The sequence below is a fragment of the Anneissia japonica genome, unplaced genomic scaffold (assembly GCF_011630105.1).
Source record: "Anneissia japonica isolate Jap-2015-1 unplaced genomic scaffold, ASM1163010v1 scaffold287740_len772037_cov194, whole genome shotgun sequence".
Classification (NCBI taxonomy): domain Eukaryota; kingdom Metazoa; phylum Echinodermata; class Crinoidea; order Comatulida; family Comatulidae; genus Anneissia; species Anneissia japonica.
In genome coordinates this window covers 252,831-269,112 of record NW_022736571.1, presented here as the reverse complement: position 1 = coordinate 269,112, position 16,282 = coordinate 252,831, and the positions used below count along the sequence as shown (strand labels likewise).

General features: G+C 34.5%; 1 protein-coding gene across 1 annotated transcript in view; it reads right to left on the bottom strand.

The window, feature by feature from the left end:
* The window catches only part of LOC117116797, a 51,644-nt gene extending 42,240 nt beyond the window's left edge, over positions 1-9,404 (bottom strand). The window contains exon 1 of the mRNA XM_033260891.1: positions 9,303-9,404. Coding sequence (XP_033116782.1) covers positions 9,303-9,382 — 80 coding nt within the window. The 5' untranslated portion in view covers positions 9,383-9,404. The remainder of the gene's footprint in view (positions 1-9,302) is intronic.
* Positions 9,405-16,282: the final 6,878 nt, after the last annotated feature.

Here is a 16,282-nt window from a genome sequence, read left to right as displayed (position 1 = left end):
ATTCCATATGCATTTATTACTACAAGTTTGTTTCGTATGGACAGCTGTTAAAAGCTGCCCACACTCATCAGGTACAAATACATAGTGAGTAGTCAGTACAAGGATTACATTTATGCTAAGAGATATGGGTTGCTATGGTTCCTACCATTGTCTAACTGAGGTGTTAATATTGCTTAGTTGTTACACAATAGATGCTTTTTTCTGTGTCTACATGAAATTACCAATTCATTTTTGTTATTTAATGTGCCTAATTTTGGTTTACAAATTATGAAATACTTTTCCATCAGGCACAGATTACACTTTTTTGGGCCTTAGAGTATAGCTTGCACTTGGCTATGATTTTCTATTTTAACGAATATAGGATAGAGTTATTTTTAAGAGTCCATATATATTGGCTAAGAGTTGTAGCATTTTTTTGGGTCTTGTTCCTGAAGTTACTGTTATGTCCGTTGTATCTGGTTTTGAACGTGTGTTCTGTTAGTCCAATATATGTTTCTTGGGTTTGGTTGTCATATCTGGTAACTGTCGCTTGGTATATAACTCCTTTGGTTAAGCAGTTTCCTTCATGTGGGCAGCTTTTAACAGCTGTTCATACGAAACAAACTTGTAGGAATCATAGCAACGTATATTCCCCATATCTCTTAGCATAAATGTAATCATTGTACTGACTACTCACTATGTATTTGTACCTGATGAGTGTGGGCAGCTTTTAACAGCTGTCTATACGAAACAAACTTGATTTTCCTGTCTCTTATACACATCTAGATGTGTATAAGAGACAGGAACATAATTATCATCAAGTGGAACAAATTATTCAGCTGTAGCGGCTTTAAAATATTAAAGGGCGAAAGTTAAGTGTCAATGCTCAGTGATTAGGGAGATTCAGATGGCAAAATATGGTGATATGTGGCAAATTTGTGAATACTTAAGAAAAATTTGCAAAAGAATATCCAATGGAAAGTGTGTGGGGAGCAAGATTTCTGGGGGGGGGGTTATTTCTTGTGCTCTTAATATTTTCTTCCCAATGCATCACTGATTCCTTTATATGATATCACATAAAATAAATTTACTATTGTATGATATATAAATGAACAACGACATGATCTATTTGGATTTTTTTAATTTTTAAACAAATTTTTGGCAGCGGCCATTTTAAAATTCAAAAAGAAGGCCCTAGAAGTGAATACAACTGGCACCCATTTTTTTTTTCTTAATCAGTGAATTTTTTTTAGACATTTCTAGACATGTTTGCCATGAATCTACCCCAGTCAAGGGCGTCGATCCGTGGCTGCAAATGGGGGGACGAGATGAAAAATAAAGCCTTGGGCCGTAGGCCGAAGCAATGGCTGGGGACCAGGGGGCTTCGCCCTCTGGTCTCTGGCGCATATAGCTTTTTAATTGTTTTTAAGCAATGCAATTAACATTTATTTCCATACGAAATTTTTCAAAATATCCAGTGGCGGATCCAATAATTTAAATAGAGCTAGGCTAGAGAGGGACTTTTACAGATGGAGAGTGTAGCTGGACTACCACCTCAGCCCCACCTTAGTTGGGGCTGAGGTAAGAAAATTTATGATTATGGCACCTCCAGTTGGTCGGAAATGGCACTCTCAGACTGAATTTGAATATAATTTTAATTTTTCTCCACTTTTAAATCTCGAAAAAAAATAGTGATGGTGGGACGGCTGGGACCCTTGAATCTGCCACTGAAATACTCATCATAAAAAGTTTTTAAAATTATCCTTTTTAGTCATAATTATGCCCGCTTTTATATTTCGTCCAAACTAACATTCATAAAAATAATGATTTATTATCTACTGATTAGCTTGTAAGGTATTCAAAATTCGAACTATGAAAAACAAAATTAAGATAAACTTAAAACAGTCATTAATTCTTTCTTTTTGCATGTACAGTACTTTTAAAAGCAATCAAGAGGTTTTTGCTTTTCTCCTCTTTTTGAATTTCACTTTTGTGTAAGTAATATTGTGATAAATTATTGGAAATAATACCGTCTAATTTACGATCAAACAGGACTAGGGAGATAGGGAGCATACAAAACATTAGTTAGCATTTTGATTTCACAAACATAAAGGTGATTTAGTTAATTTATCATTATCAGTGGCGGCACCATGTTTGGGGCTGAGGAAAGAAATTTATGATTATGACACCTCTAGATTGCCGGAAATGGCACTCTTAGACCTAAATTCTAATTATAATTTGCCTTTGTTTTTTTCCCATTTTTAAAAAATAATATTGAAAAAATTATGGTCGGCTCGGCCCCACTTGAATCTGCCACTGATTATTATGGCGCCATTGCGAGACTGCGTCAACGTAACACTGGAGTACGAGTTTGTAAACTTTTGGTAGGCTTATCACTTAATCGAAATCACATCATATATATATCATATCCGTGTTAAAGGCTGAAATTAGAAAAAAAAACCTATGTATGTAGATAATATTAAACACTAGTATATACGTACGGGTCAAAATAATATACAAAAAGATTAAATCGTTTATAGTAGAAGTTGTGCACTTTTGAGTTTGTAAAAATATTGGTCTAATAAGGAAACATGCTTCCAATTTTAACAACGTTCAGTGGTACATTGTTTTCACAATAAATTTAGCATCTGATAGTCGTTGCACCCATAAAATCGATCTAGTGGGTTTCTGAGATGGTTACGAAGTGTTTAAACAATTGCGTTTTTACTCGGTTTTGGTCGGGAAAATACGTACCTCACTTAGAAAAGGTAACAGACAAAAAAATGCGTATTTTTTATTCTTTCCATTCGCTTTTAAAAAAGAGCATTTTTGTTACTTTTAACCGAATAGTAAATAAAGAGGTGTCTACTGAATAATTTGGAGATCGATCTGCACAGCCAACATTGAAACAAGTCAAAGGTCTGAAAAGGCATTTCCGGTCATTTGTTAGCAAACTGTTTTATTAGACCAAATATAAACATATCAAATTGACACCACAATTAACTCTCTACCACCAGTGGTTGCGGAGATAAGGACACTATGTCTATGACATTGAACATGTCAAAGGTTAGAAAGGGCATTTCCGGTCATTTTTAGAAAAACTAATTTTATTAGAGTAAATACAAACATGAATGTACCGAACAAATTAGCACCAAATTAACTGTCTACTACCAGTGGTTGCGAAGGACCTTACGGCTATGACCTTCAAAACATGACAAAGTTCTGAAATGGCATTACAGGTCGTCTTTTAGCAAATTTTTCTATTATAGGAGATAGAAATATGTTTGTTCCAAACAAGTTGTCACCAAAATTTATTCTCTACCACCTGTGGTTACGGAGATATAAGGACTTCATGGATATGACATCTGACCATAACCTTTCGCCCCATTTTGAAAATGTGTTACCAAGCCAAAAAAATATTTTTGGACCACTCTGAACCGATCTATTAAACAGTTCTTGAATAAACTTTAAAACTTGTTTGCAAATAATTAGATAGGGAAAAAACCCCTATACTTCTGAATTCAAATTAACACATGGAGATGGAAGCACGATTCTTTCGTCAATACACGTTGTTTATTTAAGGTGCAACAATAAATAAATCATGTTTTTACACCCTTATAATAATCGCCGGTAAACTCTCTTTGTGTTTAGTGTGTTTCACTTTGTTTGTACCCGGTAAAAGGACACACATGCCGAACATAATTACGCGTAGTATGTGGTCGGTCGGGGTTTCAATCTAAATCAATAGTTAGTTTCAAATTGTTCAGTGTTTCTTTCGCTCTACATGAAAATATGTAGTATACGCTCGTTTGAATATACATTAACTTCTAAAACAATAATTAGCCTCTTAAAGCATCCATGAGCACATGTGAAGGTGTAGGCCTACAATACTTTGATTGTGGGGTGAGCTGGGCCTAAATCAGGAAAATCAAGATTTGTTGCGTATATCACATGCTACTGAATATTGTAATATCTGCAAGCAGTATGTTTTGATCGTGCACTGCTTTCGATTTGTGTACCTGATACAAAACTCATTTAGATTTTAAACATAATCAAACGGCATCAGAGTTTAGTTTCCCTGCATTCTAACATTCTTTATGCAAAAAGAATGACGGCCCTACTTCGGAGAATAATCCTATACTGCTGCTGCTCCTGCTGCTGCTGCTGCTGATACTACAACTGCTACTACTGCTGCTGCTGCTGCTACTACTACTCAAGGAAGCGAACGACACCCCACCCCACCCCGTCCTTAAAAAGCTGGATCCATATAAGTCCCTGCATTTTACCACCCGATTCTCCTAATAGATCTGATAAGTATCAGTTTCGGTGACATCACCATTCATGATGCCGTCACCGACTCTGATTATTGGATTGTAATCAGATGATTGATGGCTGGTGCCGACACCAGTATAGAAGTGTATCAGCATTATATTTGTCACCGAAACTGATAGCTTAAAATCGGCAGTATTTCACGATAAGTTTGTGTTTTTTCACATATGTAGCTAGTTTGAGGCCGCATAAAATACAAAACGAAAAGTTTAACCTAATATTCGAAATATGTAGATGACTTCATATTTATATTTGCACATCTTCAATTTAAAAATCTGAGCAACACAATGGCTTTTCTGCTAATACAGGGATAAACAATAATACTCATCAGAACCTATTATTCGATAGCCAGGGTCAAAGAGATGTGTGCTATATGAAAATGACTTACCTAACGTTGATAGTGAATTCTGACAAAAAAAGTCTTTTCTTTTTTCTTTCTTTCCAAAAATCTAAAGTTTATTCACATTACTCCAATGCCTAAATTCTATTTGAGTTTAGGACCTAGGTACAGGGGGACGAATGACTGACCGAACATGTAATGACAAACCTGTACGTGACATGGGGTACCTTTTGCCTACTAAGCAATCAGTAGAGCTCCGCATGAGCTCTACTATTCGGAGCTCTACTTATTGCTTAGTAGGCGAAAGGTACCCTATGTCACTATTGAAAAATTATCATACGAAGATTAGATTTAATGCTTGAACAAAATTCATGAGATCCTGCAAGTCCGGAAGAATTGTTTTGAATGCATTAAGTCTAACCTAAGTATAATAATTTTCCTATAGTGTACTATGTGGAGCTCTACAAATTGCTTTATAAGTCAATCGCCATCTTTTAATTTTAGTTTGTTTCATAACGAAGTGTTGCTATAGTGATAAATCAGTATTCTCTGTGTGTATTTACATTTAGCTGTGCGTATGCTGATTTGTGCTCCTGCATACGTGCCCGAGTACGCGTTAACTACAAATCAGCAGGTACAGTACGGAAACGATGATTATATCTTGTAATTTTCATTGTGTTAAAGAACTTTTTTGTAATGCTGTTTTGGTCGACATTCGTCAAAGAAATAATCATTTCAGCATTCGAGAGAGAATACAGTCCTGAACTTTAAAAGGCCTCGGCGGCCTTCACGCCTGCCCGTAGGCCAGTATCTAAATTTGTTCCTTGAGTCTTTAAAATAGCTCTAGAATATTCCTATTAAACGTTCAGTTTGTTTTGTTTATGAGGGTCCACTGATTCAATGAATTCCTTATTTGTTCATACTTAATATTGAATTTGAAGTAACTTTCTTCGGGTCATAATTAAGTTTGTTTTACGAAAGTAATTTTCAATTTTATTGCAGTGCGCCATGTAATGTAATGTAGATCGATTTACATAGCGCTTTATACCAGAGTCTCTAAGCGCTGTGGACTAGCTCGCACAGTAACTTTCTTCTTTCCTAAGGGTCTCATCCTGTCTGAGCTACCTGGTAAACCGGTACCAGCTACCCTTTTCTGTCCACAACAGGGGCTTTTTCTTTTTTTGCACACGAACCTAAAAAAATCAAGCCAAGCGTCCACTAACTGAAAATTTAGTGGACTGTGGGGGTTATGCAAATAACATCGGGAGTTGTAGTGATGACGTCACGATTAACTTGTAATGAGCAATATAAGTGTTAGTAAGGTTTCGAAAGTACTGGATAATAAAGTATAATTATTTCATTATTAAATCTAAGTGTTTTCCAAAAAGGCGGATAAACATCGAAACACTTACAGATACGTGGTGTTCACCGGTATGCCTTCGGGTAATTCACTAAGTCCACGTCCCGTACAATAAACTACCCAAGTACCATCTAAATGCCACTGGCAATTACAATCGCCCGTCGAGTGGGTGTCTCCACATGCTGACTGGCTGGAAAATTTCACGAGTAGTAGGAGTGTTGTCCAACGTAGAACACTCATTCTTTAGTCGCATTTAACGTTAAAGACATCAATAAATGGTGAACAAAATAGGGTACGGATTGATAAACTACAAAACGTTCAATAACGGCAGATTGGAGTAAAATAGCCTAGTCTGTATTTAGAAGTTTCACATCCTCATTTTGTTAAACAATACCAATTCATCGTGTTCATTGAGGCTTCCAAAGATTTGTTTAGATTCCTAAAATACACACCGTCCAGACGCAAACAGAATCAGTAAATAAAGTACAACAAAAGACCACGCAATTAACGTCTCCACGAGAGTTGATTGACAGATAAACTTACTAATCTGCGAGCGCCATTTAGTCACGTGATCAAAAATTTTTTCTCGGACATTTAATTCCTTAGACAGCTGGTTTAAAAGCAAAACATACGTTAGCCTAGGCCTAGATAGGTACCCAGATTTACATGAGCAGTGCGCATCAGTGCCTTGGCCTTTGCCGACAATAAGGTTGACTGAATGCAGATTTTTCCTCTTCCTTTGGGAGCGAAATACACAGGCTTTTACAACAATTTCTCCGCTATGTTCCATAAAATAGATTAACACTATGAATATATGATTCATTTGCATACTGCCTACCTTGAATTCTCTTTCTTAAAGAAGGTTTGATAGCAAAGAATATCTTTGCAAACTCGATAAGTCTAGCCGCCTCTGATTAGCAAATTTTTAGGACATAGAGACCTATGTATTATGCACAAATCTTAGCTGGCCAAGGTTTGATGTTATGCCTACCTAGCCTTTCAGATGAAAGGCTAGGTAGGACATCGTTTGAAAAATCCTGGACCTGCTTTTGATTTTTACAGTTTTGAAGAAGATGCAATTGTTTGTGGGCCAGGATATATTGCTATAATAATAAGTAGTTGTTCTGATTAGCAAATTTTTAGGACATAGAGACCTATGTATTATGCACAAATCTTAGCTGGCCAAGGTTTGATGTTATGCCTACCTAGCCTTTCAGATGATCATGCCCAAATGTTATTTTATTTTCCATTTTTAGGTAGTAATACGACTTAGGCCTATATTTTTCGAGTTACACCTGATGTTACTACTTTCATCCCTCAATATCTCTAAGCATAGTGTTATATGAATGGTAATTCTAGTAACTCCATCATGAAACAAATTATAACGGCAACATGTATTATAGTAAACAAGAGAAACGTTTCATTTATTTATATATTTATTTAATTTTGTGTATAGTCTACTCTATATACGTACAGTACTTATGCTGACCTTAGTTTATGTTTTGTTTTGTGTGTGTGTGTGTGTGTGAGTGTGGGTGGGGGTGTGTGTGTGTGCATGTTATTATTGTATATGTTATTGTCATTTTCTTTTTATGTACCTATATTATGCTCATCTGTTTTTGGATTTTATGTTTCTATTTGCAGCACACTTTACATTATTGTCACGGTAGATCATTTAATATAGCTTGCTATCAATTAATCATGTCCCAATGTCTAGTTGTGGGAATGGTCAACAAACAATTATTAACATTATTTTGGTAGTTAATTCCAGTAAAGAATGTATTCACAAATACCTTTAGAAGGCTGTTTTTTCGAAATAATGTTTACTTATTTTCACTCAATAGACTTTTTGAGTTTTCTGCAGTTTTATTTCCTTCAATATTTTTTTTTTGTGATGTATTGTGATGATAAGCGGCCCAGTGTAAAACAGTGCACACATCTGGGTTACCCTCCAATAAAAACAATTATTAGGAAATAACAAAAAATATTTGGAAAAGTTAACTATAAAGTATTAATTTCTTTCCCAGTGAAATGTTAATAACTTCTTAATACATGAAAATATTGTAACAATTGGGATTTAGTCAGTCGAGATTATGCTCAACTTCTCAACACATAAATCCTGCAATGAAAACATGTCATGCGCAGATACCAAAAGTTACACAAAATTGTTCATGTAAAACTCTCAGCAAAATTAGATAGAGATGTGGGGTAGGAAAAAGTCCTAAGAAGGTACTTAAAACCATTCATGCGTTAACTCAGGCTCATTCTGTGTACTGTAACGTGTACCACCTAAATACAACAGTGGGGAGGGGGGTAAGAGAACAGCAGTATGTTCTACTAACTTAAATTTTATACTCGGTAAAATGGGTTATACTGAGCTTACTTTCACCATTCAAAAGTTGATATGAGGTGCTAGTTAACGTTTATTACTTTTTTTTTGGAAAGAAAATAACGAAATTATGTCTCGTAAATAGACGATCATATGCACCAGCTCAATGTAGTACAATTGTTTATCAGTAAGATTAATTTGCTCAATAAACAATTTAAATTACTTGTGCAATTATAGAAATGTGGTTAACCCACATCTCTACTATACGACTTATCATGTATCTCGTAATCCTATGTATGACATATTATATTATATTTTTAGAAATACAGGCTTGAAATATGAATAGTAATTGGTTAGCAGATATTGGCCTATACGCTAATGTTATGTCCATTCTAATAAATGGAATAGTATCAGTTGTATACTTTATTCAAATTTGTTCACCAAAGGACCTAATTACACCATCAAAATCGGCTGCTACAACCGAACACACTTCTTCTCTTAATAAAAGTACTACACTGGGGCTGCTCGCTTTAATAACTCGGGATAATCAACCTCTCATTTTTCGGTGGCCTGTTCCGGATGGTGATGAATCTATCTGATGTATTACCGTACAATATTTAAATTAACATACAGAAAGCACAATGATGATAATATTTAATTATATTCTGAATATTTTGTATGTTTAATACGATTATCGTGATACCACTTAATTTTATGTGACAGAAAATATTAAACAATTAAATTACATTACATTATACCATGATATAGGGTGCACGGTGTTTCAACGTACTCCGAATGCACTATCGGCCTTTGTGTCTCGTAATGGCGACTCACATGGCCAAAAACAATACTGTGAATAAACAAGCATTAACATGACTTTTTTAAAATATATTTATCATCAAAATAGTAAACTATATATTCTAGGTGTTATTTATAATAAAGTTATATCGATAATAGTTACTTACCAGGTGTTATAATCGATAAATAACGATATTTCGAACGAAGATGCTGCTTCTAAACTTGTACAAACCTTAGTAACATCCATATTGGATTTTTGTAATGTGGTCCTCTACGGACTGCCTCAATCCTCAATTAATAAGCTTCAGCTGCTAATTAACATCGCTGCTCGGTTGGTTACTGGAACACCTAAACGTCAACATACATCACACCAGTACTCCGTCATCTTCATTGGTTGCACGTGAAGAAGCGTATTGATTTCAAAATGTTATTGTTTGTTTACAAATCCATTCATCAGTTATCTTCTAAATACATTTCTCAACTTATAAAGCTGGCGTCACACGGTCAGTTTTTGACTTCAAATATTCATCCAGTGCAAAAATGATTAATGAGGCTTACCTGATTTGCGTTCCAAGTCTGTGATTTTACTACGAACTTTGCTTTAACCTATGGTTCCCTTGGGTGTCCAAAGTGAAGGGAAAGGAATATACCATGTCCTATTTTCTACAAGTATTTGACGACATTTGAAAATCAACAGCCAATCGCAGCGCAGAAAGTTTAGACCTTTAGGAAATGGTAGGGATCTGCATAGATATAGAAGAAAATACAAAAAAATGCCAAAAAAAAAATCTCCACAGATTTAATTGAGTGCTATCAAGAGGAAGAGTTTTTTGCAAAATATCATCAAAGGACGACTTATCCATTCGGAGAAAGTTATTGTATTCTCCCTTATCGCCAGCATTCAACTCTTTTAATAGACCATGATATGCTAAATATTTATTTCGTTTGTGAATCAACGGCCTAACCCAAGTACGTGTTTGTTTTGTTTTTTTTTAATCTCTTAACCTTCTTTTTCTTTTCCATTTCATTTACCAAATATACAAAACTGACCACAGTAACTAACAAATTTACATCCATATTGAACATAAACTAAAAACGTCTGGGTGTTGGAATATCAAGTGGCCTAATTTTACTTGGCCTTAATAGAGATTGTCCCTAAAATTATTATGGGCTGACAAGTTATATATAAACAATTTAACAGTGTGCCTAGGGAATATCAAGTGTCTACCTACTCCTGTCAAAATGAAAAACTGTACCAAAATTTTTGTGCAAATCTGACCGTGTGACGCCAGCTTATGTCTTGCTCCTCAACATGTGCTCGTACCCTCAGATCAACATCCAATTTGACTACACTTAATAGTCCACCCTGCAGGTTAAAGTCGTGTGGGGAGCGTTCATTCATGGATGCTGCTCCTAAATTATGGAATACTCTACCGTTATGTATTCGTGAGTCGCCATCCGTCTCTCTGTTTAAATCTCATTTAAAAACTCACTTATTTCGTTTTCTTTGATTTTCCCTTTTCCATCCTTTGCCAGCTAGATTTTTTAGTAGTTCTATCAGGATAGGAGGCGCGTGAGAATGGGATGGCCGAGACTCAACTGCTGTTGGACAGGGTACATTTTGAGAGATCCCTGCTTTTTTCCAGTTACATCTGCTCACTTATTCTGCGCATAGAGAATCTCGTAATTTGCGCAATATAAATGAATAACCTTTGACCTTTAACCTTTATTTCTTTACTTACTGGTCGGATCGCACTAATTTTTAATATATAGCTTGTTTATGTCTATAGGCTGCCAGAGCATTCAGATAATTTAAACAATTTGTTAGTAGGCCTATCAGAGATTTATTGAGATGTTTCAACGCGCCCCTCTTTCAAAGCGCCACGGTCTCCTTACCCCGGACGCTTGACTGTATGCACAAAAATCAGCTGGCGAGACCATGCCAGCAGATGCAATATACAACCACTGAATTTGCGTAGAAAAGAAGTCGTCAAAAACATTATGAGAAATAGAGTCTCAGTTTCTCTTTTTCAATTCTCCTTTAGCGTCAAACAAAAATTATGCCAATAAATGACCTGGTTTATAATAAGTAGAATAACGCGTATGCATTTTTGCTGGAAATTTCAAATTGGAATGAGGCTTGAATAGTTGATATATTATTATTGCTTAGTTATCATACTTATTAAATTTTCCCTTGTAATGTCTTCTTCTTTTAACATGAATTTGGTGAATTCATGTTGCTTTTTTTTTCATTGAAACATTAATTAAAAAATAAAAACAGTTAACAGTAGTCATAACAGCATGTATGACTAAGTACAAAAACAAATTTCCATACACTTAATTTGCAGCTAAAATCTAAAGCACAATGTCATAGCCGATATACTGCTGTTGTACAATATTACCAAAGACGTAAGTCCCTGATATAACAAACAATTTCAAGCAAGATGATACATTATTTTAGTCTAGTAGGCATATAAGTTAATGAATAGATTATTGGTAAATACCAACAAAATGAAGATAAGCACATTTTTTAAACAACAAACGCAATATCCAATAATCAAATGAAGTTACTTTAATTACCTTTAATTACATTTTAGTTAAAAAAGCGTTAATAATATTTACTTGGCTTAATTATAGCTAAGATAGAACCTTATACAGGAATGCTAACTCTAGCGATATGTCTATCATACGTTTAAATATGTACACTAATTTATGTTGAGAAAAATTCCAACAATATTTTATTTTAAACAATGTATTTTATCATTATTCTTGGTGATCAAACAAACTAACAATAAAGATCGTATTAGGCTTTCATGTCAATTTTTTTTAAATATGCCCCGTCTAAATTATCAAATTATGGTAGAAGTATTTTCCAAATTAAATAAAAGTATAAACATCGTATTTGACATGACCTGTCAATAGAACATTTCCTTATTCTGAACATGTAATATATACAATACAAATAGTAATATTTTTTCGTATAACTGATAAGGTACCTTTATTTTAAAGAGCAATGTTTCACTGAGAGTCAGATTTCTATTACCTACTTATCGAATGATGTCAACTTAAAACGAAAAATTAACTAACGCAATTGCTAAACTAACAGGAAAATCCATAAATAATTTAAAAGCAAATTTAAGTCATTGAATTGAGTCATGATCCAAATAATATATAGAAATTTATTGCCCCAATTTTCAATAAGCCAATTCGTAGTTCTAGCTGCGCATGCCCGTATCAAGGTCAATCGTCATCAACAAACGACACGCAAGTGTATATTTACTAAATTAATTGATTATTGAGATTAAAACCATAAACAGTACGTTCTGAACATTCCGACTGTTACATGGACAAAACTTGCTGCAACAAACAATGACGTGTATTGGACTTTTTCTACAGAAGAGAAAACCCCGTTCTTAAGAACCGTACTTTTTAAGAACGGTTCTTTGTGGTTTTGGGTAAAAACCGATTCTTCGAGTTTTAGGTTAAAAGAGAGATATGATAACATTACTTTGTAGAGAAAAATGAAGTTGCTCGCGGTACCTAACCACGTGTCTTTAAATCGTTAAAACGATATCCCTATTAAATCAAATAGGGGCTGTATACATGTATTATAATGTATTTCTATAGTTTATTGTTATAAATCTTCATCTTTAGTCCCGAGTTAAATCTCATATGTTTTTACAATTCTAATTTTCTCTGTTCCTGTTTTATGTATTCTTTGTCTGGTCTTGACACTGGGTAAAGAGCGCATATAGACATTGCACTGTATTGTATTATGTGCTATTGAAGTGGAAGTCCATTACCATATAATTACTAAATTGTATGGTAAACGATAATAACGTTGATATGCTTTTTTACAACTACTAGTTATTAATTGTGGGATTGTAGGTTGATAAGCCTTCGAAATCTTGAACTATTGGAGAAAGTTCATCCCGATCATCCTCGTTGTCTTTCACGTCATGTGCAACATTTCTGAGTTCCTGTAAACTAGCCGATTTTCCCCAGAAACTATACTTGACTTTTATAAGCAGATCAACTTTAATTATCGCACAAAGAAAAGTGATTGATTTTATTATCATTTGATAACTAATGATGTTAATTTACTTGGTTTTATAAAAAAAATAAATAAATGCAAGTACTAATGAAAATTTTCAAGAAAATTAAAACTTACCAAAAACTACAAACAGAATTGAGAGATTGAGCAGCAGAAGGATGAAGGGTGTGATGTCATGGAGCACAGATATTGTGGCATCTGTGGTGTACACCCAGTGTCCTCCGGAGAAAGATGATAGATGTTGACACAATAATAGTGAATGGATTTTTTTAATTTTTTTTTTCTTTTATATATAATTTTTCTTGTTATTATTATTATTATTATTATTATTATTATTATTATTATTATTATTATTATTATTATTATTATTATTAATATTATTATTATTATTATTATTATTATTATTATTATTATTATTATTATTATTATTATTGTTATAATTGTTGTTGTTATTTTTATTATTATTATTATGTTTTTACTTTTATCAATGTTTCTCTGGTAGACATCTTGTACTGGGACATGTTCCCTTTTTGGTTACCAGACTTTTGAGTGAAATAAAATTATGAATTATGAATTATGAAACAACAAAACTCTATTGGCCAGCCAAGATGCACCCAAACAGATCGTTTCAAACCATGGTTCCCACTTAGTAGACGTGCTCACCATATGCCTCTACGACATACAGCTACCTATCAGAGTTATATGTAAAACCAAAAGTTTCAGTAATAGTCCCAGCAATGACCAAACTTCTTAATGCCATTTGATCACGCCTACATTTACAGCTGAACGCAGCATGATGCCGGTTCCAATTCGGGCTTTCTGTCTTGAGGCTACAGTTTAAATTTTTCAGGCTTGGCTTCCTTTTTGTGACGTTTTTTGGTACAATTTTATAATCATTGCTAGTATAATGTTGTTATTACTATTATTATACCTTGATTCACATTTTTATCGTTGCTGTTTTGATGTAATGTATCTGTGCTTCCCACACAGGCAGCAAGGAGCATCATGCTTTCATTCATTTCAGCATACTTGAAACTGGGGATTTCTCTAGTCAAGTTAACCACCTTTACAAAAAATTACTCAATCAATTCATTATTATTATTATTATTATTACTATAAAGCTACGTTCACATCAAGCCCGGATCCGGTCTTGTGAGTTGCTACGTTTTTTAAACGCTGCGTTCACATCGCGCACGGAACACGGTCTGTCTCTTATACACATTATATATATATATAAATTACAACATGTTAATTTAACTTTGTCATTTTGATTCTTCTGATCTCATCTTTATTCATGCATTTTTTTCCTGACATTGTTCAATTCCTTAAACTTTAATGCTCCGCCTACCATTTGGTCTTATGTACTTCTTCATTTTTATTCATGCCTTTTCGTACGCCTCAGTTCGCCTACTTACCATGAATTTTCACTGCAGTTGTTTAATCTTATAAATACTCCAAGTTGGCGGTGCTGTGCGTTTAAAGGCCTAGGGAGGCATAGTTACGCCACAGGCCTAGGCCCAGTATTGATTTAAAATAGAATTAAGCAGCTTGTTTGAATAATTAATAGGCCCTAAAAGGTATAAGGCTAAGGCCTAGATAAATCGTCAGTGCCATAAAATCATTGAAAAAAATAACCCACAGAGGCCTACAATGGCAATATATTACATCAGTCAACAACTTTTGACTAATTTGTAAGGCATCTGGCAAAAAATAAAAATAAATTCACTCACATTTTTTTTTATTTGTAGTAAAGAAAAAAGCTAAAAAATACCTTTTTTTAGGGGCGGATGAAGGAGGGAAAACAACTTATTTTATTTTTTATTTATTTATTTATTTTTTTTTTTTTTTGGCCTAATGAAATTACAAGTGTTTACATACCTGAACATGCTGATCTATGCCTAGCTAGCAGCGCATGCGCATGGTTTTACAATCGGATTTATAAAAAAAAAGCAATAATAAAAGTCACGTTAAATGCCTTCCATACTCTTAGCACTTTTTAATACCATCATCGCTATATCTTCGCAACGTTAACACTTTCTCAGCTTCGAATGTTTCCAGTGGAGGGTGGGGGCAAACTGGAGAGCGAGCCTTATAGTGGAAGAGGGGCATACGCCCCTCGCGCACCCTAGATACGCTACTGCTGAAATGTAGTATCAATAATCTTACAGGTATGTGGTATTCGCTGGAATACCGTCAGGTAGTGAAACCAGTCCCAGTCCAGTGCATTCAACAAAACTTGCTTTACAGCGGCAAACAGCAGTCGAACTGGTGTCTCCATATGCCAACTGACTTGAAACATCCTTGAGTAGTAGTAGTATTAGTAGAAATATTCTGCAACGTATAGCCGTCATTCTTATTGCAGAAAGCAATGCCGAGAGAATACTGGAAAACTAATCTCTGCTTGCGTTATGATTTTGTTCTGAATCTAGTTTTGTGTTAAGCGCTATAAAAGACAAATAATTAGTAATACAATTTAAATAAACTAAAAAGAAATAGCTTTAAAAAGCGACTGTTGTGAGTATCAAAATACAATTTATTTATTGTTGCACCTTAATAAATATACAAAATAATGAATCGACGAAACAAGAAGTCGATCGAAGAATTGAGTCTTGGCTTCTGTCTCCCCGTGGGTTTGTTTTACTACACAAGTACTTTTGTTTCCTTATATCAAGAGATTTGCAAAATAAGATTAAAGCGTTGTAGAACGGCTTGGAGTTTTAAACCTTCCCTGTGCATTTCGCTTGTGTCCTTAAGCAAGGCACTTCACCTACATTGTTTCAGTTTACCCAGGTGTAAACTGGTACCTGCGAATTGCTGGGAGTAACTTAAGTTGGGCCAGGGTCCCACACAGGCAGCAAGGAGCATCATGCTTTCATTCATTTCAGCATACTTGAAACTGGGGATTTCTCTAGTCAAGTTAACCACCTTTACAAAAAATTACTCAATCAATTCATTATTATTATTATTATTATTACTATAAAGCTACGTTCACATCAAGCCCGGATCCGGTCTTGTGAGTTGCTACGTTTTTTAAACGCTGCGTTCACATCGCGCACGGAACACGGTTGTTCAGGTTAAGTATGCGTGCGTTTT